Source organism: Geotrypetes seraphini, chromosome 19, assembly GCF_902459505.1.
Source record: "Geotrypetes seraphini chromosome 19, aGeoSer1.1, whole genome shotgun sequence".
Taxonomy (NCBI): Eukaryota; Metazoa; Chordata; class Amphibia; order Gymnophiona; family Dermophiidae; genus Geotrypetes; species Geotrypetes seraphini.
In genome coordinates this window covers 12,506,975-12,534,276 of record NC_047102.1, presented here as the reverse complement: position 1 = coordinate 12,534,276, position 27,302 = coordinate 12,506,975, and the positions used below count along the sequence as shown (strand labels likewise).

Here is a 27,302-nt window from a genome sequence, read left to right as displayed (position 1 = left end):
CCAGCTCTCAAGCACCTGGCAGAAACCCAACGAGTAGCAACATTCCAGAGCTGCGATTGTGATGTCATAATGGCTCATTCCACCAATGCCTAAGAGCCAGTGATGTCACAATGGCTTCACTGTCTGACACTTGGCTCACATAAGAACATAAGAATTGCTATACTGGGACAGACCGAAGATCCATCAAGCCCAGTGGCCAACCCAGGTCCCAAGTACCTGGCACAAACCCAACGAGTAGCAACATTGCAGAGCTGAGATTGTGATGTCATAATGCCTCATTCCACCAATGCCTAAGAGCCAGTGATGTCACAATGGCTTCACTGTCTGACACTTGGCTCACATAAGAACATAAGAATTGCTATACTGGGACAGACCGAAGATCCATCAAGCCCAGTGGCCAACCCAGGTCCCAAGTACCTGGCAGAAACCCAACGAGTAGCAACATTGCAGAGCTGAGATTGTGATGTCATAATGCCTCATTCCACCAATGCCTGAGAGCCAACCTCATTAAACCTATGGCCACAAAAGTTAGGTTGGTGTAATCTAGACAGATGTTAGTCAATATGTATATCCAAAAATGTGTCCAGATTGTATTGGTTTTTAACCTGACGCCTCAGCCCCACCACTCCACCGCAATGTTAAGTTCAAAGAGCGGGAGATTTACTGTGGGAGCCTCATCATTGGCTGTCGGGTTTTTACCGTTAGTTTATTTATTTTGTATTTTTAATAAGTTTTTAGTATATTTTTTTAGTATATTTTTCAGTATATTTTTTCAGTCGTTAGACTTAGACTTAAAGAAGTTTTAAGAAATAAATATTGTATTTCTGAGTATCATAATTTAAAAGTACTTGATACTTATCTCAGCGTTAAACCCAGGGAGTCAGACCCGACATGTTTCACAGCATTGTGTTTTATCAAGGGTCTCCCGAGGGCGCCGCTGCCATCCGACTCCACTACTTTCATGATCTTTTCTCATGAAAGTAGTGGAGTCGGATGGCAGCGGCGCCCTCGGGAGACCCTTGATAAAACACAATGCTGTGAAACATGTCGGGTCTGACTCCCTGGGTTTAACGCTGAGATAAGTATCAAGTACTTTTAAATTATGATACTCAGAAATACAATATTTATTTCTTAAAACTTCTTTAAGTCTAAGTCTAACGACTGAAAAAATATACTGAAAAATATACTAAAAAAATATACTAAAAACTTATTAAAAATACAAAATAAATAAACTAACGGTAAAAACCCGACAGCCAATGATGAGGCTCCCACAGTAAATCTCCCGCTCTTTGAACTTAACATTGCGGTGGAGTGGTGGGGCTGAGGCGTCAGGTTAAAAACCAATACAATCTGGACACATTTTTGGATATACATATTGAGAGCCAACCTCAGCAGTGATGTCACAATGGCTTCACTGTCCTATACTTGGCTCACAAGAACATAAGACTAGGGTCAGACCAATGGTTCATCTAGCCCAGTATCTGTTTGCACAGTGGCCAATCCAGCTCTCAAGCACCTGGCAGAAACCCAACGAGTAGCAACATTGCAGAGCTGAGATTGTGATGTCATAATGCCTCATTCCACCAATGCCTGAGAGCCAACCTCAGCAGTGATGTCACAATGGCTTCACTGTCCTATACTTGGCTCACAAGAACATAAGACTAGGGTCAGACCAATGGTTCATCTAGCCCAGTATCCTGTTTCCACAGTGGCCAACCCAGGTCAAATGTACCTGGCAGAAACCCAATTAGTAGCAACATTCTATGCTACTGATCCCAGGGCAAGCAGTGGCTTCACCCACGTCTGTCTCTACTACTACTATTAATTATTTCTGGAGTGCTAGCAAATGTACACAGCGCTGTACAAAGTCATAAAGGAGACAGTTCCTGCTCGACTAAGCTCATAAGAACATAAGAAGTTGCCTCTACTGGGTCAGACCAGAGGTCCATCGCACCCAGCAGTCCACTCCCGCGGCGGCCCATCAGGTCCATGACCTGTAAGGTGACCGGTGTCTAAGCCCTTTTAATCCCCTTGTCCTTCCCTGTAAGCCCTTTCATAACTTATCTCTACCTCTATCTGTATCTTTCAACCCCCGTGTCCTTCAGGAATTTATCCAATCCTTCCTTGAAGCCCGGTAAGGTACTCTGTCCTATTACAGCCTCTGGAAGCGCATTCCAGGTGTCCACCACCCTTTGAGTGAAAAAGAATTTCCTAGCATTGGTTCTAAACCTGTCCCCTTTCAATTTCTCCGAGTGATCTAATCAATCCAGACAAACAGGATGCCAGGGTAGGGGTTACAGTTAGAGGGAATGGTTAAATTGCTGGCTAGGGTGATGAGCAGAGGGCAGTGATGAGTAGGGTTATGAGTTAAACAAGGGAAGGGAAGGGAAGAGGCGAGACGCACGGACTTGAGGAGTCTATTCCAGGTACATGATGACCTACATGCATGACAAACTGTTCCCCAAATACTTCTGTTCTTTATTAGGGTAATTATCACATTGCCCACACTGCTGCCAAGGGCAGGGATACTTTCTACCTGAGAACTTTCCACTTATTTTCAAAGAGAAAATGATTAGCTGATAAAATTGGTACAAGGCAGATTATAGGAAATACAGTGGAACCTTGGTTTACGAGCATAATTCGTTCCAGAAGCATGCTCGTAAACCCAAATGCTCGTATATCAAAGCGAGTTTCCCCATAGGAAATAATGGAAACTCGCTTTGATACGTTCCCCCCCCCCCCCCCGAGGCCAGCGGCGCTGCTCCCCCCCCACTCGCAAAGGCACCCCCCACCCGACCAACTTGAACTCACCCCCCCCCCATGTCTGAAACCGGCATGAGAACCGGCATCGCTCCCCCCCCCCGAGAACAGGCACCCCTCGCCCGACCAACTTTAACTCACCCCCCCCATCTGGCACCGGCACGTAGCCCACAGGACGTGCCGGTGCCGCTTGAAGATCTTCTTCCTGCCTCTGCCGGCTTTGAGCACGCATCTGCGCATGCTCAAGCCCTTCTAATTCTCCCTCTCGCCGAGATCTCCGAGTTAAAGTTGGTCGGGCGGGGGGTTGCCGGTTCGAGCGGGGGGGCCTTTGCGAGAGGGGGGGGGGGAAGCAATGCCTGTTCTCGGGGTGGGTGCTCGCAAATCGAGTCAACACTCGGTTTGCGAGACAAGTTTTGTGAGAATGTTTTGCTCGTCTTGCAAAACACTCGCAAACCGAGGTTTGACTGTAATTAATAATCTAATTGACACACTGAACCCATTCCAACTTGCAAACAGAACAATATAAACAATATTCCCCCTCCACAAACAAATCAACTAATACTCACCCACTATCCCACCCTTTATAACCTTTATCAATTAACAACACCCACGATTAATGACATACTCATAGAAGTGGCTTTCAAAGCTGTTCTCTATTTTTGCAACAGTGGACTCACCAATTGCTTTTGCCCAAAAGCAACTGGTAATTTCTACACCAGTCAACCAAAGTACTCTGAGACATCCCAAGGACCCTTACAGAAGAAATGCGATTAAATGGCTGGAAGGCGTAAGAAAAGCCCAAAGCAGCCCAAAACGCACACACACTAAGAGATGAGCTCCCTCACCTTGGGACTGGCGATCCAGGCGGAGAAGACGACGACGACGGGAAAGCAAACTGACGCGTCCTGGGACTGGAGGACGAGGACTCCACCAGATCAGGGATCGCTGGAGAGGTGCCCACAGTTTGGGTGAGCACGAGCTCTGGATCCAGGACAAACAGCTCATCCTGAGAGATCTCGGTCACGTAATTCAGGTGCTCCTGCACATGGCAAAAGTACATTTCTTACCCAAAGACTCACCGGCAGAGGTTTTCACTATAGCACGACATATCACTTTAAAAACTGCCTGCTGAGCTTGTAAGTGTGTCCAAGCAGGGCTGGATTTCCTTCCGGAGAGCCCACAGGAAGTCGGAAGGGGGCAGAGGGCAGACCAGTCCCAGCGAATACAGATCACTCATTCAGTATGGAGCCCGAAACCTACATGCTCTGGAAGACCCTATAGCAGTAGCGTAGTGAAGGCGAGAAGTGCCTGGGGTGGTTGTGTCCCTACCCTGCCCTCTTCTCCACCCCCATCCTCCACCGTTCCTTCCCCATCCCCCTCTTGCTGCACGCGCCCCTTTCCCTCCCCTGTTCCCGGCGTGGTTCCAGGAAATGATGTCAGAGAAAGAGCCGATGCTGGAGCGAGCAACAGGTTGAGGTTGATGCTTGCGTTGGGAATGTAAAAGAGGTACGGAGAAGGGGCAGGCGGAGAGGAGGACAGGTGCCGGCGCCCCCACCAAGAGGGCGCCCGGGGAGGACCGCTCACCCGCCTCTTACTACGCCACTGCCTAGAGTGCTTCATTGACCTCCCAAACACGAGAAAAGGCAATGTTTATGTTGATTTAAGATTTGATCTACCGCTCCTGCATTTTACTAAGCGGTTTACAAAGTATCAAACTCAAATGAAATTAGGTTCTTGAGAAAAACGACCCGATCTGTCCCGGAGGGCTCACAATCTAGCTCAGACATGGGCAACTCCGGTCCTCGAGGGCCAGAATCCAGTCGGGTTTTCAGGATTTCCCCAATGAATATGCATGAGATCTATTTGCATGCACTACTTTCAATGCATATTCATTGGGGAAATCCTGAAAACCCGACTGGATTCCGGGCCTTCGAGGACCGGAGTTGCCCATGTCTGATCTAGCTCAAGTACCTGATTAAAATAAAAATATGTGATACATTTCTAAGATGGAAAATCAAAGAGACAGAAAACAGAAATAATGAAAGAAGATAAAAAATTTTTTAAATAAAACAAATTGAAGAGACGGAAAAGTATCTGAAGTGGCCTGATAGCAAACGGTCCTATTTTAGTGCAGGTCTTTATACAACTCCCGGCACAGCCCACGTCACAGATCCGTCACTGGCAGAGCTTGAGAGCATCAAAGAAATGAACATTTCTAAAACATATCCACTAAAACTCTTCTATGAAATCAATCAATCCATGCATCAATGCAGCACCATCCATAGGCCCCACCCTGAGTGTTTGAATTGTATTTGCCACGGATGCTGCCTCGGGATTGGCCTGGATCGAGGCATTCAATGCTCCAGTGCCCATCTGAAGTTGGAGCTGGAGGCAGATGTCCACACTGGCCATCCCTATATCTGGGCCTGGCTTAAAAGCAACATCGGTGTCGCCTATGAGCTGCTTACCACAGTATGTTATGTTATTTTAATCAAGTTTTCTGTTTATGCCTTTATGTTATAACATTTTATTGAAGAAATCCAACAAATATCCAATAATATAATACAATAAAATAGTCATTACATTTAAATTTAACAAATTAATTTTTCATCATATGTCTATCATTCCTTCAAAATAAATTTCCAAATTTCTCAATACCTTCCCCCTGTTTCCTTTCCCCCATTCCCCTCTCCCTCCTTCCCCCCCAATTGTTTTAATTTAATTACAACATTGTAATAAATGAATTAAACAAAAATACCATTCAGGTAATTCCACACATATTAATATCATCCCTCAAGGTCGGAATACATTACAACAGGGTGAGTCAGTTACCCAGAAAGTTACAATGGACAGGTTGACGTGGACATTCAATACGGTTGCTAGTACAGGTAGATTCAACGATACAAACAAAAGACTGAGGATGTAGATGTTCTGAATGATGATTTATTATTCACTCTTCGTAATAAAACCATTAAAATACAAGTATGGAGCACAGGTCGATCAGCATAACTATTAATACAGTTAGGTCATAGTTTTAACTATAGAGTTTCAAGTAGGTCACTGTCGGGATTTGCATTAGACAGTTTAGAAATGTGCTTTCACAATTACCGTTTCACTTACTTCAGGGTTGGCTCCTTGTCTTGGTACAGAAATGCCTTTAGAAGCTTTCTGAACCTGAAGTAGTGGTCACAAGATCGTAGTGTAAATGGTAGGTGGGTTCCGGCATTTTGCTAATTAATGGACGGATAGGGTAATTTGCCTGGTAGATTATAGGTTATAAACAAAAATCAAGACAAAGAAGACACACTTACCTGTGCCCGATCGATACGGTAAAAGCGATCTGCTGTTGTAGCTAAAAGACAGACGGACATACAGATAGCTGTTACTCCTCTTACCACTGATCCAAGTTCCTCTATAGACAAACAGACAGATCAGCAGCTCTTATCCACATTTGCTAAACGGAGAGGCCTATTTATTCATCTCTACTTGCAACAGAGCATGTGAACACACAGATTACTAAATGCATCCTTACGAACAAATGGGCTGATATATATAATACTCCCCCGAAATTTGCGGGGGTTCTGTTCCAGGAACACCTGCGAATTAAAAAAAAAACAGCAAATGTGGTTTTGAGTCTGTAAAAAGGAAGGAGAGGGCAGCTAGGGTGCTGGCGGGTTCAGTAAATCATATCCAGTATGCTTGGGGGGGGGGGGGGGAGGAAGAGGAATCGGCTGTGCAGAATAGTTAAGCTCTGGAACGCGTTGCCAGAGGATGTGGTAAAAGCAGATAGCATAGCTGGTTTTAAGAAAGGTTTGGGCAAGTTCCTGGAGGAAAAGTCCATAGTCTGTTATTGAGAAAGACACGGGGGAAGCCACTGCTTGCCCTGGATCGGTAGCTACATCAGAGGGAAGTATTGCATATCAGCCACATGCAGGATGCAAGAGCCGTTGACCATGTCCCTGCAAAGAACTCGTGCTGCTGAAGGCAGGAAGGAGCAGCCCAGGTGGTGGGCCTTGAATGGAACAAGTGCGGCCCTGAAGGGAACAAGTAAGGGAGAGAGGGGATATGAACATGGGACAAAGGGAGAAAGGAGGGACAGATTGAAGGGGATGCAAGGGGGAGGAATGTTGGAGATAGTGATGGAGGGAGAGGTGTGGCATGGTGCTGGAGAGGGGTGCTAGCAGAAGAAATGTTGGGCATGGGGCTGGTAGGTAGTGATGAAAATGCTGCACGTGATCCGGGGGATGAGAGAGGGAGAAATGTTGGATGTGGCAGTAGAGGGAGTGGGAGAGATGCACCTTGGATATCTCTCTCTCTTTCCCCACTCCCTGTACACAGGGGAAGGGGATCATAAAATGCTGAGATGATGAAGGCAGGGAGATGGGCACTGGGGAAATACTAGAAAAGGACGCATAGGAGACAGAGATGTGAGATGCTGAACATGGGTAACAGTACATACACAGAGAAAGAAGATGGATGCTGAGCATGGAGAAAGAAGAATGTCAATTGGTCAGGAGACCCTGGCAAGTGAGTTAAGAGAAGACAAAAGAAAGCAGAGACCAGTGCCTGAGACCAACATGATTTGAAAAATAAAATGACGAGACAACAAAAGATAGAAAGAAATCATTTTATTTTCTATTTTGTGATTCGAATATATCAGATTTGAAATATGTATCCTGCTAGAGCTGGTGTTAGACATAACTGGGGAACGCAAAGCCCAGGCTGTGCTTCTTTAGCTTCCAGCTGGCTTAGGGCTCTCTCTGACCTTGGGACAGTTGCCCGAGTTGCATTCTCCTAACACCAGTATTCTGTTAGCATGATTTTTCTGTGTAGCATTCTATAATAATCGGGCTTATTCCATTTTCTCGATAGTGGAGGGAATATATGTGAAGGGGAAGGGGAGACAGGGGCTTTGTTGATCTTTGCTCTGTATTATTTGTGCTTATAAAATGACCACTGTACAGAATATTGTTTCTTTTTATATTTTAATAAAATAAGGGCAATATAAAATCATAACTATTCGAGGCTTGTACGGATGGGATTAGATGGTTTGCAGGGATGGGGATCGAACTCGTGGGGATGGGGAGGAGACAGGGACACATTTTTTTTCCCTCTGTGTCATTCTCTATTACCCACTCTTATATTGCACATATATACAGCAGGGAAGTCAGGCCTTGTGTGAGATGATGAAAATGAGGGAAGAGAAATCAGAGCACACAACACACTGCTAAGGTAAGGGGGGAGGGGGGTTTTGCTTCGAATAAGGCGAATCTGACAGAAGCCAGAACATACTGGAGAGGTGAAAGGCCTCATTTATCAGTACAGCAGCTGATTTATGGCCAGAGATGGGGGTGGACTACAACTGGCCCTCCTCCCTTCTCTTATATGCGTCTGCTAGTTTCTCATGTGGACAATTGTACTGGTCTGGTAACCCGCTGCCTAGAAACTGCTTGGGGGGAAAAGATGGAACAAAAACTATTTCAATAATACGCTGTGAAATAAAGCAAGGAAGAGAAGATCATAAATTGGTTACGTTAACCCATGCATTCTCGGCGAGGGCTTCAGGGTTCATAGACAAAACCGCCGAAGACAAAGGCGCACGCCGACAACTGAGCGCAAGACGGAAGCGCGCGCCAAAGAAAGTTTTTAGGGGCTCCGACGGGGGGTTTTGTTGGGGAAACCCCCCCCCCCACTTTACTTAATACAGATTGCGATGGTGTTGGGGGGGGTTTGTGGGGTTGTAACCGCCCTCATTATACTGGAAACTTAAATGTTTCCCTGTTTTTTAGGGAAAAAGTGAAGTTTTCAGTAAAATGTGAGGGGTTACAACCCCCCCAAACCTCCCACAACGCCCCCACAACGCGGCGGGATCTGTATAAAGTAAAGTGGGGGGGTTCCCCCCCACACTCCCCGTCGGAGCCCTTTAAAACAGTCATTTTCTTCGGCACGCACCTCCACATTGCGCTCAGTTGTCTGCGCGCGCCTTTGTCCCGGCACGCTTTTGACCTGACACCTGTGTAACAGCATCTCCAAACACTTCTGACACATTTCACCCTTCACGCACCATCCTATCACATTACAGTCTCCTAAGTCCCACCCTAAGAGTTATATGCCTTTAATTCAAGACGAATCAAGATGAACGCAATTCAGAAGTTGCTCTTTTCACAAGCGAGCAGAGGGAATAAATCTTACAATAATAACCACACCATGAGGACAGAATTTGGTTTACAAGCATATTAAATTGTCTCCCGGTGTAGCTGTTTTGGGATGAATCGGTTTGACTCTTGCCTTGTAAAAGTACCTTTGTGAAGTTAATTATCGTGAAATCTTGCGGCTGGATATAGGAGAGGTGGGGGTCCTCGGTGTGAACTAAAGAGGGGGGGTCTTATAGGTTCACCTACCCAGAAGGGTGAAGTATATAATGGAGGAAGATGACAAAATCCTCATTGAATCAGTCACGCTCTAAGGCTGGCAGCGGGGAGAGGTCCTTGGCAGGGTGGATAGGAATAACTGCTCTCATCTACCATGTTATGCGTAACCTAATACCCCCTGAACATTTATTTCAGGATCGCTCATACGAAGAGCGATTCTTTTTCTAATATGCCACACACATGAGGATTGGAGAATTTGGGGGCCAGCTGGTTCCATGGGAGAGAGAGAGAGAAAGAAGTCTAATGCACCTCCATTCAAAGAAAATCTCCTCTCTTGAAGGCTAGTTGGCTAAAAAAAAAAAAAAAGAACAGACTGAGGAAAGAGCACAGAGACAAACCAAGATAAAGTGGGAGGAAACAGAGACATTCAAAAAAATTCAAAGAAAGTGAAAGGAAAAAAATAATCCAAGGAAAAGTCTATTAAAACTTGAAATATCTCGTTTCAAAATAAGCAACAAAATAAAAAGACTCAAACAAAATAATGAAACACAAAAGTAGAAAGAGAAGGGTATCTAATTACAATCTTATCAACACACAGAAATTAAATTATATAATAATAAAACTAAACTATACAATAATAAAGATTTACAACAATCAGTCGGGGAAAATGTAGTTGCCCCCGTCTGTCCTGGCTATCACGTCTCTGTCTTCAGGGGTCAACAGTTCACAAAAGCTTGGGATCAATGAAAGGATTTTAAACGTAAAGGCTTGAGAGGAAGTTTCTGGGGGATGGGAAGGAGTTTAGTTTATTTATTTAAAAAATTTTTAGACCGTTTAAAATTTACACACACAGTATTTAAAATGAACACATAATAAAAACAAATGCACAGTTACAAAACATGTAATAAAATAAAGATAAAAACAATCTTCAAAGGAGATACCATAATGTGGATAGAAAGAACACGGATAGTTCACCAAATTTGTCAAGAATACCTAAAAAAAAGGCATCGACAAATAGCTGCGTCTTTAGTAATTGTCTAAAGCTCCCCTTTTCACCGCAATTTCGCATCTGACCCACCAAGGAGTTCCATAACTTAACTCCTGCGCAGCAGAAGGTCATTTTACCGGTCTCGACAAGTCTTGGCTTCAAAGACGTCTTCAGTAACGCCAAATTCCAAAATAAAAAGAGCGTCACCCAAAGAGAAAGTAGAACCATGTGAACCATCAAACCTAACCTAGAATCTAGAATGGACCATTAACAGGTTCTTATTCCGAGAGCGTCGAATATATGAAGAACACGTCAAAGAAGAGACACGTACGAGAGAACGTCAGAGTGAAGAACGCAGTAAGGGGTCCTTTTACTAAGGCGCGCTAACCAATTTAGCACGTGCTATAGATTAGCATGCGCTAAACCTTAGAATAAGGACCCTCAAGTGAGAACTAGTATTTTGAATTTGATCCTATATTAAAGCAGGCAGCTAGTCATGATGTTTCAGCTGTGGGGAGACACAGTCGTATTTACTGGCATAATAACTGAAGATAATGAAAGGAATAGACTTAGTAGATAAGGACTGGTTGTTCACTCTCTCCAAGGTAGGGAGAACGAGAGGGCACTCTCTAAAGTTAAAAGGGGATAGATTCCGTACAAACGTAAGGAAGTTCTTCTTCACCCAGAGAGTGGTAGAAAACTGAAACGCTCTTCTGGAGGCTGTCGTAGGGGAAAACATCCTCCAGGGATTCAAGACAAAGTTGGACAAGTTCCTGCTGAACCAGAACGTATGGGCACAATGGACCACTGGTCTGACCCAGCAGCAATTCTTATGTTCTGTACTCGCTGTAATCGATAAGGAGCTGAGAATAGCAAACCATTATGCAGACAAGTGCCTTCACCAGAAGTGGTGATTTTGTCTCTAGAATTGATCTGACCAAGCAAATTTGACATTACGTCAAGAACGAAGCTAGCATCGCTGAACCAATTTGAGATTTAAAGGGCAATGAAGAATCCAGATAGATACTCAAAATCTTTAACACAGTCACACAGTTCAAGCTGATGGCTTTTGGCAGTTGGCGAGATCCTAAGAGTCGTCGAAGAACTAGATATCTATATGGCCTTAGATTCCCCCAAATTTAATAGAAACATAGAAACATGATGTCAGATAAAGGCCAAATGGCCCATCCAGTCTGCCCATCCACAGTAACCATTATTTCTTCCACTCTCTAAGAGATCCCAAGTGACTATCCCAGGCTTTCTTGTCCATAACTGTATCCGTTGATTCAAAGAAGAAAGATCCGGTGAGAAGCAATCAGCGAAAGCCAATGGGGAATGGAAAACATTAAACAGGGTCACAGACAGGACTCACAGAGGTTAAGAGGAATACATTAGGGGAAAGAGAGTTGATGGTAACCTGAAAAGCATGCTGGGAGTATGATAGGAACTAGTTAAGAACTGTGTCATTGATACCCAAAGAAGATAAGTGTAATGGCAGTAGGTTTTGATCAATTAAAACCAAGGACACAATAATCCCAAGATGGCCAGCCTTTAAGCAAACATTATTATTAAAGCATAACCAGCAATAGTGTTGCAGTGCCATGAAGGACATTTCTATCTTCAAGGAACTTATACAGCTGTGTCTGGAAAATCGCTCTTCCTGGCCAGTCTTCCAGTGCTGGGCCTGTCTCTTCTCATTGTTTGGCTTTCCCTGCGAAAGGCCTATTTCTCCTCATTGCTGGGTTTTCTGCAAGGCCCATCTCTTCTCCCTGCCAGGCCTGTCTCTTCATTGCTCTGTTCTTCCTTTGTCAGGCCTGTCTCTCCTCACTGCTGGCTCTCTGCCAAGCCTGTCTCTTTTCATTGCTCAGTTCATCCTTTGCCAGGCCAGTCTCTCCTCACTGCTGGCTTTCTGCCAGGCCTGCTTTTCCCCCCATATTGCTGTTCTTTTCTCTCTTTTCTTGTAACTCCAGAACGGACTCCCTGTAGTGGCCAGTAACACTAGCCCGTCCTCCTTGAGTTCCTCAGCAATCTCAGTACAAAAGTAGCCATTGTCACAACTTTAATGGCTTCCAAGAGGCTTTTAAAAATATATCATTACCCTAAAAAAAAAAAAAAAATCAAAGCACATGTTGAAAAGAAAAAAAGCCCTGTCCTAGAATTCTGGGAACAAAGTGTGAAAGGGCCTAAGCAGGAGCACAGATCGTGAGGAGGCACTGAGAAAATCACTGCAACAAAAGGCCTGTTTATCAACATGGAGGAAAGGCCTGTGCCAAGAGCTTCGGGGAGCCTTCTCATAGAGCCGGCCAGCTCAGAGACAGAACAAACAACCCCAATCCATCTCACGAAAGCTATACTAGGCTTTCTAACTAATTTAAAGACTCTCAACTCTTGCAAAAAAGAAAAAGAAATCCTCTTGAAAATCAATCCTAGTTACCAATACCAGCAGTGATGTGAGAGGCAAGGAAAATCTATGAGACCTCCGAAAGCTATTTGCAAGTTTCCCTCCCCCTCATTGTCACCACTGCTATACAGCTCCCTTCCCTCCCAGTTAGTACTCCTCTACCATTTCCTACAGATCCCCCCACCCTCCACAGCTCCCCCACCGCTCCCTAGGTCCCCCCCTTCCACAGCCAGCGATCCTCCACCATTCCCTATAGCCTGCCGCCCACAGCCAGAGCTCCCCCACTATTCCCTAAGTCCCCCCCCAAAACCAGCGCTACTCCACCATTCTCTACAGCCTGCCCCCCCTCCCAACCAGAGCTCCCACCACCATTCCCTAAGTCCCCCCCAAAGCCAGCGCTACTCCACCATTTTCCACAGCCAATGCTCCTCCACCATTCCCTACAGCCTGCCCCCCTCTCTCAGCCAGAGCTCCCCCACCATTCCCTTGAGGAAGCCCCTATTTATTTATTTCATATCTGAGAGTCCGATCCTGTTATACGATTGAGGAAACTACAGCTTTGGGCATAGTCAGCTCTTTGACTTTTATCGATTATGTGTAGCTGTAAATTTTGTTCTTTGGGGAATCTTTTAGATTCCCTTTGGGTATCCTTAGGGGTTGTTTGGTGGTTTAATGATGGAATTATTTTGTCGCTGTAGTGGTGGTAGGTGCTTTTCTTTTTTTTTGTTCCGTTTTGCTCTTTTTGGTTCACCAGGTATTTGCGTAACTGGTTTAGGACAAAAATATTTGGGCACTACCCTAACGGGAACTGTGCTGGAATTAAATTCCAGAGGAATAATAAAGCCATTGTTCCTATTTAGTGCCAGGACAGCATTTCAATTGCTGAGGAGGGAGAGGTGGAATTAAATGAAACAAAAAAAACCCCCAAAAAACCCACAACTTGGGGGGCCTGAGCCTGTGCTACCAATGGCCACTCAGAGTGTTTCCTTTACTCCGGAACTAGACAAGTCCTGGCTTCTTAAAGATTGGAATTGCCTAGGTCAGAAGGGGCTTATATTTCTAGGCCTCTGCAGAAAACCTTTTTGGCTGTTAAGATGCCTCTAATGGCACTTGGAAGGTTGTTTTTCTGCAAATGTTTTGTTAAATTTTACAGACCCTGACCATTTAAACATTTTTCTTGATGTAAGGAAACCTGATGTGTCCACTCCTTTCTTTAAATTGAATTAGGACAATGTTTTTCAACCTTAGGAGTACGTGAGCTGCTTGTTGGGGGTACACGACACTGTGCGGGTCTCCTCCTTAATGGCCGCTGCCGCTGAGGATACCATGCCCTCCTTATTGCTTGCCTGACCGCCCGCCCCCCTCCACTGAAGCTGCTGCCGGGGATCCCATGCCTTCCTGTCCGCCCCCCTCCACCAAAGCTGACCTAGAGATGACGTTGGAGGGAAGCCTTCCGGGTCAGCGGGAGATCCCAGTTACCTCCTTCCAAGTTGGCTGTTCCTTCCTGCCTTCAGCGGTACTTGTTGAAGGGATGCGTCAGCAGCTCTTTCATGCTGCATGTGGCTGACCTGGGAAGGCTTGTGGGTCAGCCATGTGCGGCGTGTAAGAGCTGCTGCCTGTGTGTCCCTGGAACAAGTGCCGCTGAAGGCAGAAAGAGCAGCCAAACTGGATGGCCCTGAAGGAAGCGAGTGCGGCCCTGGAGCTAGCAAACAAGGAAGAGAGGGGACATGATCTGGGACAAAGGGAGAAAAGAGGGGAAGAGTGCGTTAGGACATGAGAGGAGCACGATTTTGGGACACAGGCTGGAAGGCAGGGAGGGGGGCATGAACTCAGGGCACAGAAGGAATGGAGGAAGGGGGAACTAACTTGTGACATAGGAGGGAGGGAATAGAAAGGGATAATTGTTTGGTATGAGTGTGTGAGTGAGAGGGAAAGAGATGGTGCACATGGGGAAAGGAAGAAAGAGGAAAATGGAGGGGAAGAGAGAGAGAGGAGTGAGGTAGAGATGAATGGGGAAGAGAAGGATGAAAGGGAGAAATGTTGGATATGGTGGTGGAGAGAGAACAGATGGGCAGATTGAAAGGGATGCAGTGGGAAGGAATGTTAGACATAGTGATGGAGTGAGAGATCTGGCATGGTGCTGGAGAGGGGTGTTAGAAGGAGAAATGGACATGGGGCTGGTGGGCAGTGGTGAAAAATGCTGCATATGATCTGGGGGATGAGAGAGGAAGAAATGTTGGATGTGGTAGTAGAGGGGGTGGGAGAGATACACCCTGGATCTCTCTCTCTCTCTCTCTTTCTTCATTCCCTTTGTAGCAAGTGAGAGAGAGAGAGAGAGAGAGAGGGAGAGACATGTTGTCAATAGGGTTGGAAGAGAAAGGAAGAAAAGTTTGACACATGGAGGGACAGAGAGAGATGTTGGTTGGGGAAGAGAATGGGGTCCAGAGGAGAGGAAGCGTGCAGGAGGCAGAAAGAAAGAAATATTGGATGCACAGTCAGAAGGAAGTACAACCAGAGACTCCTCCAATACTTCCTGCAGCTACTCCAAATACCAGTTTCACCATTCTGTACAGCACCTCAACCAGCACTCCTCCATTATTCCTACAGCTCTCTACAACTGGCACTCCTCCAATCATTTCTGAAGCTTTCCCATAGCTAGCTCTCCTCTAGCACTCCTCCACCATCTCCTACAGCAGTGTCTTGCAAACTTTCCAGCCGGCGGTACACTAAATCCAGTGCCCCAGCTGGAAGGCACCTGGAAGTGTGTGGAGGCCCTTCTGGTCATGACCCGCTTTGATGGAGGGATCCGGGAGGTGCAGGGAGAGGAGGAGAGACGCCGGCCAGGAGGAGAGTCATCTGCGCCGGCTGACTTCCTACAGGACATGCCTCTCGCTGCGAGAGGCACGTCTTGTAGGCAGTCAGCCGGCGTGGACGACTTTCCTCCTCGCCAGTGTGTCGCGGCACACCTGAAATCTCAGGAGGCACACTGGTGTGGCACAGTTTGCGATACACTGCCCTCCTACAATCAGTGTTCCTTTACCAAATTCTACCGCTCTCCTCCACCATGCCCCTATGGCTCCTTCACGGCCATCGCTCCTCCACCATTCCCTACAGCTCCTCCACATCCAGTGGTCATACTCCATCTGTAGAAAGCCATCACTGTCAGTCTTGCATGATATGGAGGACACCAATAGGATGAAGCAGCAATAAGCAGAAATTGTTAAATCCTATCCCAGGAACAAGCCGCAGTTCTGTGAAGTCCAGCCCCAAAGTCATGAGACGGTCTGGAAAGCTGCCAATAAAACCATTTTTTTTTTCCTCTTGATGTAGCCAAATCTTGTGAAAACATTCAGAGAGATGAATGTTTTTCCATCCTCTGCTGCAACTGGAGTTGCCACCTCTATCCAAGAAAGCTCAGCTTTAAAGAATGAGGACTGACCTCAAATTAGACTTGTCACCCTCTCCCTATTTCGGTAACATACCCCTGAACAATATCTCTAGGAGAAGAAGCTAGGAAAGTGCAAGCCTCCCTTCTAATCTTGCCTTTGTCTGTATTATACCCCAAGTGAAAGTCTGATCAACTTTAACACTGTCCCTCCCACAGTGTAACACCCTGATGGAAACCTGTCCCTCTCCACCTCAGGGAAATCCTAACACTGCTTCCTCTCCTACCATATAAGTGCTATACCGTTTATTGCTTTGGTTTCAAGCAGCGTTCTCTCCACATACCAGTTTTTCCACGTATTCACCACCATAGGACTTTTAGGGACCCTTGAAGAAGACATCTTGTCGAAACGCAGATTGTGTTGGGTCCTGCGCTACCAGCGGACTAGATCCTTTTGGCTTTTATGTGGATTATTTTATTTTCATGTGGATTGTTTTATTGTATATTTGGAACTTTGATTCTTTCATTAGAGTCCATCTCAGGATCATCGTCATCCCACTGTGTTTTCTTGGTTTCTCCTATACCCCCATGTAACACTTTGAGGAAAAGACAGAGCTCCCGCAACAGCGACCCTCCATGTGTTATACTTCCCTGAGGGAAATCCAATACCCCCATTTTTACAATTTATTACTACTGCATTATAATTTCTATATAACATTCAAGAAGCGGCTACTAAGGTTTCAATTCCATTGCACATTGGTCAGCCGATACAAAAACAGTGCTCAGAGATTCGATTGAATTTGTCAGCAAACGCTGGGAAACCAGACGTTGAAACCAGCTGAAACATCTTTCTCAGTCTGCAGTCGAAAGGGTGGTTGGGGGTGAGACAGACCACTTTCTCTTTGAATCTTTTGGGCAGCTTGCAAAACGACGGGCTTTACGATACAGCTTCGGCAAAACGTGTCAAGCCCAGAGCTCTCCAAAAAAAAGCACTTCTAAGTTACGTGACCCTGGTGCATACGTTTCAGATAAGTGATGTTTCTGACCATTTTTATCTGCAAATATAAAATTTAAAGAGGTTTTTTTTTTTTTTTATAAATCTTTATTGATTTTCCATGACAAACAAAAAGTGCAACACAATATTCGTATCAGTAACAGCTAAGCACTTAAATTCCATCAGTAGCAATGCAATAATATAAGCCCCCCCCCCACCCCACAATTACATCAAGGAATCACACTAAAGATATATCCCTCCCCTCCCTCCCCCCCCTGGATGTGTTTGAATTATACCAGCAAAAAGAAGGATAAAAGAACTATAACAATTGTACAAAAGACGTCAATGGACCGCAAACTAAGTTAAATTTCTTAGAATGTCCTAGTATGTCGGCATTCGTTTTCTCATGCCTATAGCTTAAAGAGTTTGAAAAGCATGTGCAATGATTAGAGAAAGAAGTTTTGGCTTGTTTCAACGTCTGGTTTTCCAGCGTTTGCTCTGACAAATTCAATCGAATCTCTGAGCACTGTTTTTGTATCGGCTGATGAACGAACAATGGAACTGGAACCTTAGCAGCCGTTTCTTGAATGCTGGTATTCATACTTACCTTTGAAGTTTGGCAGTTATATAGGGCTGGATTCACAAAGCAAGCCGACCTCTTTACTATCAAATTTCCCTCCGGCCTGATTCACTGACCTCTCCTGCGATCCGCTTCAAATCCGTGCATGCAAATAAGGTGAAACGCATGCAAAGCAGGCTGGGTCGCGATTCACAATACCAAATTTCAGATCCAACTGGGCTGGCCAATCACCTGAAGAAAGCGACTGCTGGGGACCAGTCGAAAACGTCTTTCCGACTGGAAGCCCTGCTCTCTGCCCTGCGATCTCTCCAGCCTGCTCGCTCCGAATGCCGCCCTGCTCTGTCTCGATCTTCCCCGAATCTCTCCTGCCGCATCGCCGTTCTCCTGCCCTTCCCCGCCCTGCGAGCCCATGGTTTTAACCCGCGGGTTTAAAGCGGGTTAAAACCACAGGCTCGAAAGGCTAAAAACGAATTTTTTTTAAGTTCAGTATGTTTTATTGAAAATTTTGCATAACATAAGAATAAAACAATACTAATACATAACAAGAGATCTTGACAATAATACCTGTACTGGAAATCAGTAAATGCACAAGTCAACGCCCCAAACTAGGCAATGATAATTCAACATTCCATATCAGTGAAAAGGGGAGGGCGCCATTTGTTAACTAACTCAAGACCTCACTCCTTGCGTTAAAAACAAATTTTAAAAAGTTTTAAGTTAAAAAAAAAAAAAGGTCACGTCTCAGATGGGCATGCACAGACCATCTACAGATGGTCTGCGCAGGCGTGCAGATTGCACAATAGTGATCCGTGCAGGCAGATGGGGGCGTTCCTCCGATTGCCCCTATCTGCATATTTTTCGTTCCTGAATTCGTCGGACCTGCCCAGATCAGGCCTGATTGGGCAGGTTAGTGAATTTGGGCCATAGTCATTTTTCCCCCTTTCTCGTAAGGATAGTATGGTAACATCATGAGGTGTGAGAGATTAAAGTTAAGAGAGATGAGAGATGTGGGATTAGAGCAGGGGGTCTCAAAGTCCCTCCTTGAGGGCCGCAATCCAGTCGGGGTTTCAAGATTTCCCCAATGAATATGCATGAGATCTGTGTGCACGCACTGCTTTCAATGCATATTCATTGGGGAAATCCTGAAAACCCGACTGGATGGCGGCCCTCAAGGAGGGACTTTGAGATCCCTGGATTAGAGGCTGTGAGGAAGGTGAAGGGGGAATCAAAACAGGAGATGCAAGATATGGGGTAGCGGATAGAGAGGAAGAGGTGAAACCCGAGGGATGGTAGGTACAGGAGGAGTTTGAGATGATGGAATATGGGGTGAAAGAGGAAGCAGTTTGTGGGTTCGGGGTACAGAACCAAGTGGTGTATGGAAAGGAAGCATTGGGGACGGAGGTGCATAGGATTGAGGATGCAGAAAATTGTAGATTGTAGGCGATGGGGGTGAAGGATACGAAGTTGACTAGTAACATGGTAAGTGATGGAAGATAAAGACCTGAACGGTCCAACCAGTCTGCCCATTAGCTATACCCATTCGCTCTTTGAAATCAGAATCGGAGACGGTTCTCCTCTTTCCTAAATGACCCGGCATCGTCCTAGCATACAAACAGATACAAACGGAGAGGGTATGGGAGGGGGCAGAGGATGGGGGGTGGGACAGAGAATACAGGAGATAGAAGCATGTTGGTTTACTGGTTACTCACAGTCCAGAAAGCACCACTTTGGCGACAGCTTGTGCGAGGATACAGTCTTTGCTTTGGCCGTTTCGCCCTCCTGTATGATTTGGGGGAGGGGGAGGGGGGGTTGGAAAAAAAGAGAGAGCTATGAGTAAACCTGCTCTTTGGTCATCAAACTTTGACCTCCCTCCCTTCCTTCTGTCACCCTTTCCTTCCAATCACTGCCGATACTTATCATTTCTGGGGGTGGGGGGGCAGCCACTGCTTACCCTGGGAGCAGTAGTTCTTTTTCCTTATATGATAATTGACAGAATGGGGGGATGGATGGTTTATGATAATTCAATATATATGTGCATAATTTAATTGATTAATATACATAGGAATTATATTATTCATGTATAGATATGAGATGGGGGTGGGATATAAATCTTTTAGGTATATATTGTTATGGAATTATCAAGTGATAATGTAATATGTTGTGTTCATATTTTAATGTACACTTGATGTATATGTTAAAATGAATAAAGATTTGGAAAAAAAAAAAAAATCTCACTACTCTTTGGGTTCCTGCCAGGAACTGTGGCTACTGTGGAAACAGGATACTGATCTGACCCAGTATGGCATGTTCTTATGTGAACACAAAAATACACAAGAAAGGATGCCAATAGATTCTCTTCAGAAATAAACATCCAATCATGCACCCAGCACTGTACACAAGCCCAGATTATGCCCCAAAATTGGAGGAAAGACCTCGGTGTCTAATAGGGGTACAATCAAAGTTCCAGACAGACAAACCTGCCTCAATATGCAATTATTGAGACAGGAAGACACATCCTCGGTCGTTGAAGCTGGATAATTAACGATCGTTTCCCTGACGAAGCTTTAGCGAAAAAGGGGGCCCTGTTGGAAATTGTGGTGAACAGTGTGGAAGCGGTGGCGATCGAGCGGCCGCTTTGCACTCAGGTTATGTTCCACTTTGCGGGGGGGGGGGGGGGGGGGTTCCTGCTTCTACAGCCCAGCACTATGAAAATGACTTTTTTTCAGATAAGTGTGACGATGTGCAACCGTTACTTAATTCGATGAAAAGTATTTTCACTTATCTCTGGAGTTTTTCAGACCCGAGGATGTGTCTTCCTGCCTCAATAATTGCATATTGAGGCAGCTTTGTCTGTGTGGAACTTTGATTGTACCCCTATTAGACACCGAAGTCTTTTCTCCAATTTTTTTGGGCATAATCTGTGCTTCATTATATTCACGTGTACAGTGCTGGGTGCATTACTGCATGTTCTTATGCCAGCCAAGTATAGGATGGTCGAGCTATTATGACATCACTGTTGAGGTTGGCTCTTAGGCACTAGTGGAATGAGGCATTATGACATCACAATCTGAGCTCTGGAATGTTGCTTCTATTTGTGTTTTTGCCAGGTACTTGGGACCTGGATTGACCACTGGTGTGACCCACTCCAGACATTCTTATGTTCTTAAAGACGTACATTAAACACGCTTTGGCCAGGTTGTCATACAGCGCTCGTCAATCTTTTTGTGGCCAAGACCCCATGATTGTGAGCAAATAAAGTGATGTGACTTCCCACTGGAAGGGTAGAATAAAGATGCACCTATGGAAAGCACACCCAGATTCTGCTACCCCATTTGGGGTCCCCACCCATAGCTTGGGAAGCTCTGCTGTAATACCTCTTCCTTTCTAGATCACCCTCCCCTTGGCTGCAACTGCCCCTTTCTTCCCACCCACCTCACTCTGTCACCTAGCCCCGACTCCCCCTCATTTCGGTGTGGCATCAGAGCAGGTCCCTGTCACATCCCATGCTTTTAAAACTCCTCCTTTCCCTGCCCTGGCCTAGGACCCCCTTTTCTATTCGTTTTTTGTGCCCAGCCCTATAAATGAGAGCTTCACTTCATACAGCAAGGCTATTGAAATCCAGAACACACCATACGTGGGATGCAGTAAAAGCAAGACACAAGCACGGGACATGCCAGAAATACGGTCAATAAGGCCTCCATGTTTTTAGGACAGAATGGCCCAGTCCTGCAGTTGTTTCACTGCACGAATGGAACATTAATAAAGTGGTATCTTGGTTTGCGAGTGTTTTGCAAGACGAGCAAAACACTCGGCAAACTTTTGACTCGCAAACCGAGCACTGCCCCGATCAACGAGCACTTACAGCCCAGGAAGCGCCGCTTCGGGGGATTCTTCTTCCGTCTTTCCGGCCAGCCTTCTACATCGGGTGCCTTCCGCAGGTTGGAGGACCTCTGTCTGGGCCTGCGCGGCCGGGTGCTGTCTCGCACAGCATCAATCATCGGCGTTGTGCGTGTCGTGTGTGGCGTGCGGGTGGGGCGGCGCTCGGCTGCGTGGGCATCCGACGTGGAGGGCTGGCCGGCCGATGGAGGAGGCATCCCTCTGAAGCGGCACTGTGGGGTTCTCTGGCGGCTGGCATCCCCCCCCACCCGAAGCATCACTGTGGGGTTCTCCGGCGCTGGCATCCCCCCTCCCGAAGCGACACAGTGGGGTTCTCCGGCGGCTGGCATCCCCCCCCCCGAAGCGGCACTGTGGGGTTCTCCGGCGCTGGCATTCCCCCTCCCGAAGCGACACAGTGGGGTTCTCCGGCGGCTGGCATCCCCCCCCCGAAGTGGCACTGTGGGGTTCTTCTTCAGATGACCGACGGAGGAGGCAGACGGAGGAGACAGTGCTGCAGCACCCGGCACCCGACAGGTATAGACCCCGGGTTCTAGAACAAATCATTGCTGTTGCCACTATTTTCTATGGGGAACTTTGTTTTGATAAATGAGCATTTTGGATTACGAGCATGCTCCTGGAACGGATTATGCTCGTAATCCAAGGTACCACTGTACTGTACTTCCTGCTCGCAGTGGGTTAAAACCAGAACTGGATCAGTCTGTCTTGATAAAAAGAAACTGCACGGGTAATCTTTCAAGGAAGCTCACTGCACATATCAGCAGAACACAGATATCAAAAGAAGACCACAGCGCAACGAGCCGAAAAAAGGCAGGGTCAGAGGGCAAGGGGGTAGCGCAAAACAGCAGCACAGACGGGGGCTGAAGAATTTTACAAACCTTCAAAGTCTGACGCTGCGTGGCAGAAGAACACAGAGGGAAATCCTGTAATTGTAGAATGCTTATCTCAGCCACATGCAGCTAAGGTGTGTTGTATCTCCCTTCTGTCTCTTCCCCCCACCCGAAAAGTTGACCCCTTTAATCCACAGTAGAATGGAAGTACAACACAACGGAACTGTGGAGTCTGAGGTTACTGAGGCAGACTTTATTATATCAAGAAGATCATTCATAACTTATAGATGAATGAAGAGGACCCAACATGGTCAGTGTTTCGACCTTAATGTCTTCCTCAGGGGTCCCTTCAAAAGACTGGTGGATGTAACAACCTACACCCAGCGTCGGTGAGTGTGTTCCTCCTGGAACGTTACAGGAAAGCACTCGCCGACGCTGGGCGTTGGTTGTTACATCCACCAATCTTTTGAAGGGACCCCTAAGGAAGACATAAGGTCGAAACACTGACCGTGTTGGGTCCTCTTCATTCTTCTATAAGTTCTGGATGATTTTCACTGCTCCAAAGTTGTGGATGATCTTCTTGATATAATAAACATCAGACTCCACACTTCTGTTTGTGTTGGTCTCCCTCCCATCCCCCACTTAACTATGTCCCAACCATGGAACTGGCCTTCTGTTAGAATCAGGTACTATGAGGCCCATTTAAAAAAATGCTCAGTTTCTTAAGTTGGTGCTAACTTTAGGGTGATTTTCAGCTGAAATCTTCCTAAATTTAAGCATCTGAAAACGTGTACGTCAACGCTAGGAAGCTCAGCTTCTTAACACTGACCGTATACTAATTCCATTAGCGCATACTAAGCTTTAGGAAGAGAGAGCTCCAATGTTAGGTGTCTATAAGGTAAATTTCATAAGATGCTATATTAGAAAGAAAACATAGGTGCCTATGTGTCTTCAGAAAATATTAGCTTAAGCAGCAGAAATCGCACCCAGCACTCAGGAGTGGACATTTACATCTGCACCTATATTCACACCTACATTATTCAAATATGTGCATTAGAGAATGACACGGAGACAAATTTTTCCCTGTCCCCACGGAAACTCATTTTCCCGTCCCATCCCCACGAGTTCTTTTCCTGACAGCTCTGTCCTCATCTAAACAAGCCTCAAAAACTTTAAAATCATAAGTGTCCAAGGCTTGTGCAATTAAGGCAGAGCTTCCAGGAATGGGGGTGGAGACAGGGACAAAACTTGCGGGGACGGGGGAAAAAAAAATTTGTCCCCATTAATGAAATTTTGTGGAGACCTGGTCAGAATTTTTCCAGATGTTTCTAGAGCCACTCAATTGAGGAGGAAATAATTTCTGAAATTAAAGGTTAGGGTTTTGGCTCTCGAGGCATCATTTTATTTAAAATTTCCCTGTAAGTGCCTTGTTAAATTACAAGACACTGAATTTGTATTTTGGGATCCAATAGAACTGCAACAATTTTTACTTGCTCGAGAGAAGAAATGATTAATGATCACTTAGAGAATAAGAGGAAACAATAATTATCCCTATTAAGTTAAGAATATATCTAGATCCATAATGGATGGATCTTGAATTTATTCTTTCTTTTCCCTATTAATTTTGCTCTGTAATGAAATATATCTCCCCATTAATGTGGGCTTGAAAAGGAATTATGAAAGGATGTTTTGATTATTGTAAATGTTTAGTTAATGATGCCTTTTTTTCCTTCTTCATTATGATAATGTAACGACTGAAAACGATATATATTTTTTAAAAATTTGTCCCCAGGTCATTCTCTAACATGCATAAATTTGCATATTTTACGATCTGTGCGTGAACTTGCAAACTGTGCCTATCAAGTCAAAAAGAGTACTCTTAAGCCATTTATTACATTATAGAATGCTATTTACACATGTACATGGCTACATAGCGGTATATAAGAAATAAATTACATTACATTACATTACATCTGCCTGCTTTCTATAATTACCCATGTAGGGCTAAGTATCAGGGATAAGCAACTAACTTTCTTTTGTATAACTACACACGTACAGGCGGGTTATAAATGCAATAAAAATCATCCTCCCTTTAGCCATCCAGATTTTAGGTTAACAAAGGTGTTAAGTTCTAATTTTCAAAGAGGCCAACTTAAGCTCTTAACTTAAGTTAGGAATAGAGAATGACACGGTGACAAAATTCATCACCGTTCCCGTCCCCGCGGATAACCGCGGGAAATAATCCCATGTCATTTTCTAGTGTCTATTTCAACCTCGGTCCTTCTACACCAGCATTCTTCAAAGCAAAGCTTGTGGGTCAGTGGTTGTGGCCATTCATACTCTGATTCTTTCTTCTCTCCTTAAAGAATGACATGAAGATGGTTTCCCGCGGTTATCCGCGGGGACGGGAACGGTGATGAATTTTGTCACCGTGTCATTCTCTAGTTAGGAACTTAAACCCTTTGAAATTGACTCCTAAAAGAGGTGGATATTCAAAAGATTTGTCTGGCTAAAATCAGGTTCTGGCTGGAGAAACCTAACCCAGTTAAAATGTGTCCTTGTCCTTCACCCGACTAAATCTGTTTGGGTAAAATCGCTATTCACAGAATTCACAAAACGCGGCAGAGCAGCCCTTTTAAAATGGAGGCCCAGGTCATGTGATCGTAAGTGCTCCCTGGTGAAATCTGTGGAAACCACTCCTGCAAAAATCAGTCCCAAAGCACGAACTTCGTCCGGGCGGCTTCAACCGGATATCCAGGGGCACTTTCAGGCAGATAAGTGCCACCACATAGCCGGATAAAGGTAACTGGGCAAATGCATCCGCTCAAAACAGAAATGTGAAAACAATGTTCCAAGGACTTTGTTTTATTTCTTCGAGAAAACTTAAAACACTATCCACATTTGTGGACCTGACATCTTTTTGGTTTCATGAGGTTAGCTACGCTACATCTCTATGGAAGAGGTTTTTTCTTTAATTTCTTTAAAGGGTTTTTGCACGCTCATGCCTTTCTACACAAAATCAAGGGGTTGCACATGCATGGTCATTTTTAGGGTCTGTCTTGCGCAGTGTACATGTACGCTCTTTTAATATTTATTTAAAAATTTATATACCGCATACAACTATGCGGTTTCCAAGTTTCCAAGTTTATCCAAGTTTATTAAATAGTTTGATTAATCGCCATATCAAAATTCAAGGCGATGTACAAAATAAAACACATAGTTATAAAACATAGGTAAAATATTATATAAATAAATACTGTTACAAACACAAATCACAATATTAAAATAAACATAGATTATTGGACATTAATTAGAAACAAAAGGAAAGTTCATTAATGGTTACAATGCATATTAAAAAAAAAAAAAAGGGTAATAACATAGGGGGGGGGGGAAAATTACTAAAAATAAGATAATAAAAGATCGTTAATCGCTAAAAGCATCATTAAAAAGGAAACTTTTAAGCTTACTCTTAAATTTATCTAGATTCTTTTCTTCTCTTATTACATACATAAAATCTTATTTCCCTAATTATCACATATAACATAGACATGTCTAAACAACATCATTAATCGTCCCTGTTATAAACAGGGATAGAGCACAAATTCAATCAATTCAGAAATACAAGCAAGCTTTAAATCATACATTGCTGTCAAAAAAATTAATCTATTTGGCATAAGCACGTAAGAACTGCCGCTGCTGGGTCAGACCAGGGGTCCATCGTGCCCGGCAGTCCGCTCACGCGGCGGCCCTCTGGTCAAAGACCAGCGCCCTAACTGAGTCTAGCCTTACCTGCGTACGTTCTGGTTCAGCAGGAAAGCAATGTTACTTACCGTAACAGTTGTTATCCAGGGACAGCAGGCAGCTATTCTCACTAGTGGGTGACGTCATCCGACGGAGCCCCGATGCGGACATCTCACAAGCATACTTGACGTCACCCACTAGTGAGAATACCTGCCTGCTTGTCCTGGGATAACATGTCCAACCTTGTCTTGACTCCCTGGAGGGTGTTTTCCCCTATAATAGCCTCTGGAAGAGCGTTCCAGTTTTCTACCACTCTCTTGGTGAAGAAGAACTTCCTTACGTTTGTACGGAATCTATCCCCTTTCAGCTTTAGAGAGTGCCCTCTCGTTCTCTCTACCTTGGAAAGGGTGGACTTAACTACTAAGTCTATTCCCTTCATTATCTTGAACGTTTTGGTCATGTCCCCTCTCAGTCTCCTCTTTTCAAGGGAGAAGATGCCCAGTTTCTCCAATCTCTCACTGTACGGCAACTCCTCCAGCCCCTTAACCATTTTAGTCGCTCTTCTCTGGACCCTTTCGAGTAGTACCGTGCCTTCTTCATGTACGGCGACCAGTATTCCAGGTGAGGGCATACCATGGCCCGGTACAGCGGCATGATAACATACATACATAGTAACATAGTAACATAGTAGATGACGGCAGATAAAGACCCGAATGGTCCATCCAGTCTGCCCAACCTGATTCAATTTAAATTTTTTTTTTTTTCTTCTTAGCTATTTCTGGGCGAGAATCCAAAGCTTTACCCGGTACTGTGCTTGGGTTCCAACTAACTTTCTCCGATCTCTTCTCGATCCCCTTCTTAATCATTCCCAGCATTCTGTTCGCCCTTTTCGCCGCCGCTGCGCATTGTGCGGACTGCTTCATTGACTTGTTCACCAGTACTCCCAAATCTCTTTCCTGGGGGGGTCTCTCCAAGTACTGCACCGGACATCCTGCATTCGTGTATAAGATTTTTGTTACCGACATGCATCACCTTACACTTATCCGCGTTAAACCTCATTTGCCATGTTGCGGCCCATTTCTCGAGCGTATTTATGTCATGTTGCAGGTCTTCGCAATCCTCCTGCGTCTTCACTACTCTGAATATCTTCGTATCATCTGCAAATTTTTTCTACTGTCCTACGTCACTCTCGTATCACTGACAATTTGGCCAGTAATTTGTATCACTACAATTACTGTTTCCAATACTTTCATGTCTTTATTTCTGTTCAAATAGCATCCAGTTGGCACATTAATACATAGTTACATTCCTTTATTATCATCATTAGTTTCCTAATATTCTAGGACCCCCTAAGGAAG

The 27,302-nt window shown here is 45.0% G+C and overlaps 1 protein-coding gene across 8 annotated transcripts in view; it reads right to left on the bottom strand.

Annotated features, from left to right (window-relative positions):
* Nucleotides 1–27,302, bottom strand: part of DGKZ (diacylglycerol kinase zeta) — a 182,915-nt gene that overhangs the window by 23,889 nt on the left and 131,724 nt on the right. For 6 of the 8 annotated variants that reach the window (XM_033928412.1, XM_033928413.1, XM_033928417.1 and 3 more), the window contains 4 exons: nt 22,252–22,296; nt 19,189–19,258; nt 6,072–6,112; nt 3,606–3,799 (listed from right to left, as the gene is read on the bottom strand). In XM_033928412.1, coding sequence (XP_033784303.1) covers nt 3,606–3,799; nt 6,072–6,112; nt 19,189–19,258; nt 22,252–22,296 — 350 coding nt within the window. The remainder of the gene's footprint in view (nt 1–3,605; nt 3,800–6,071; nt 6,113–19,188; nt 19,259–22,251; nt 22,297–27,302) is intronic. The other 2 variants (XM_033928414.1, XM_033928410.1) reach the window with 1 other exon arrangement.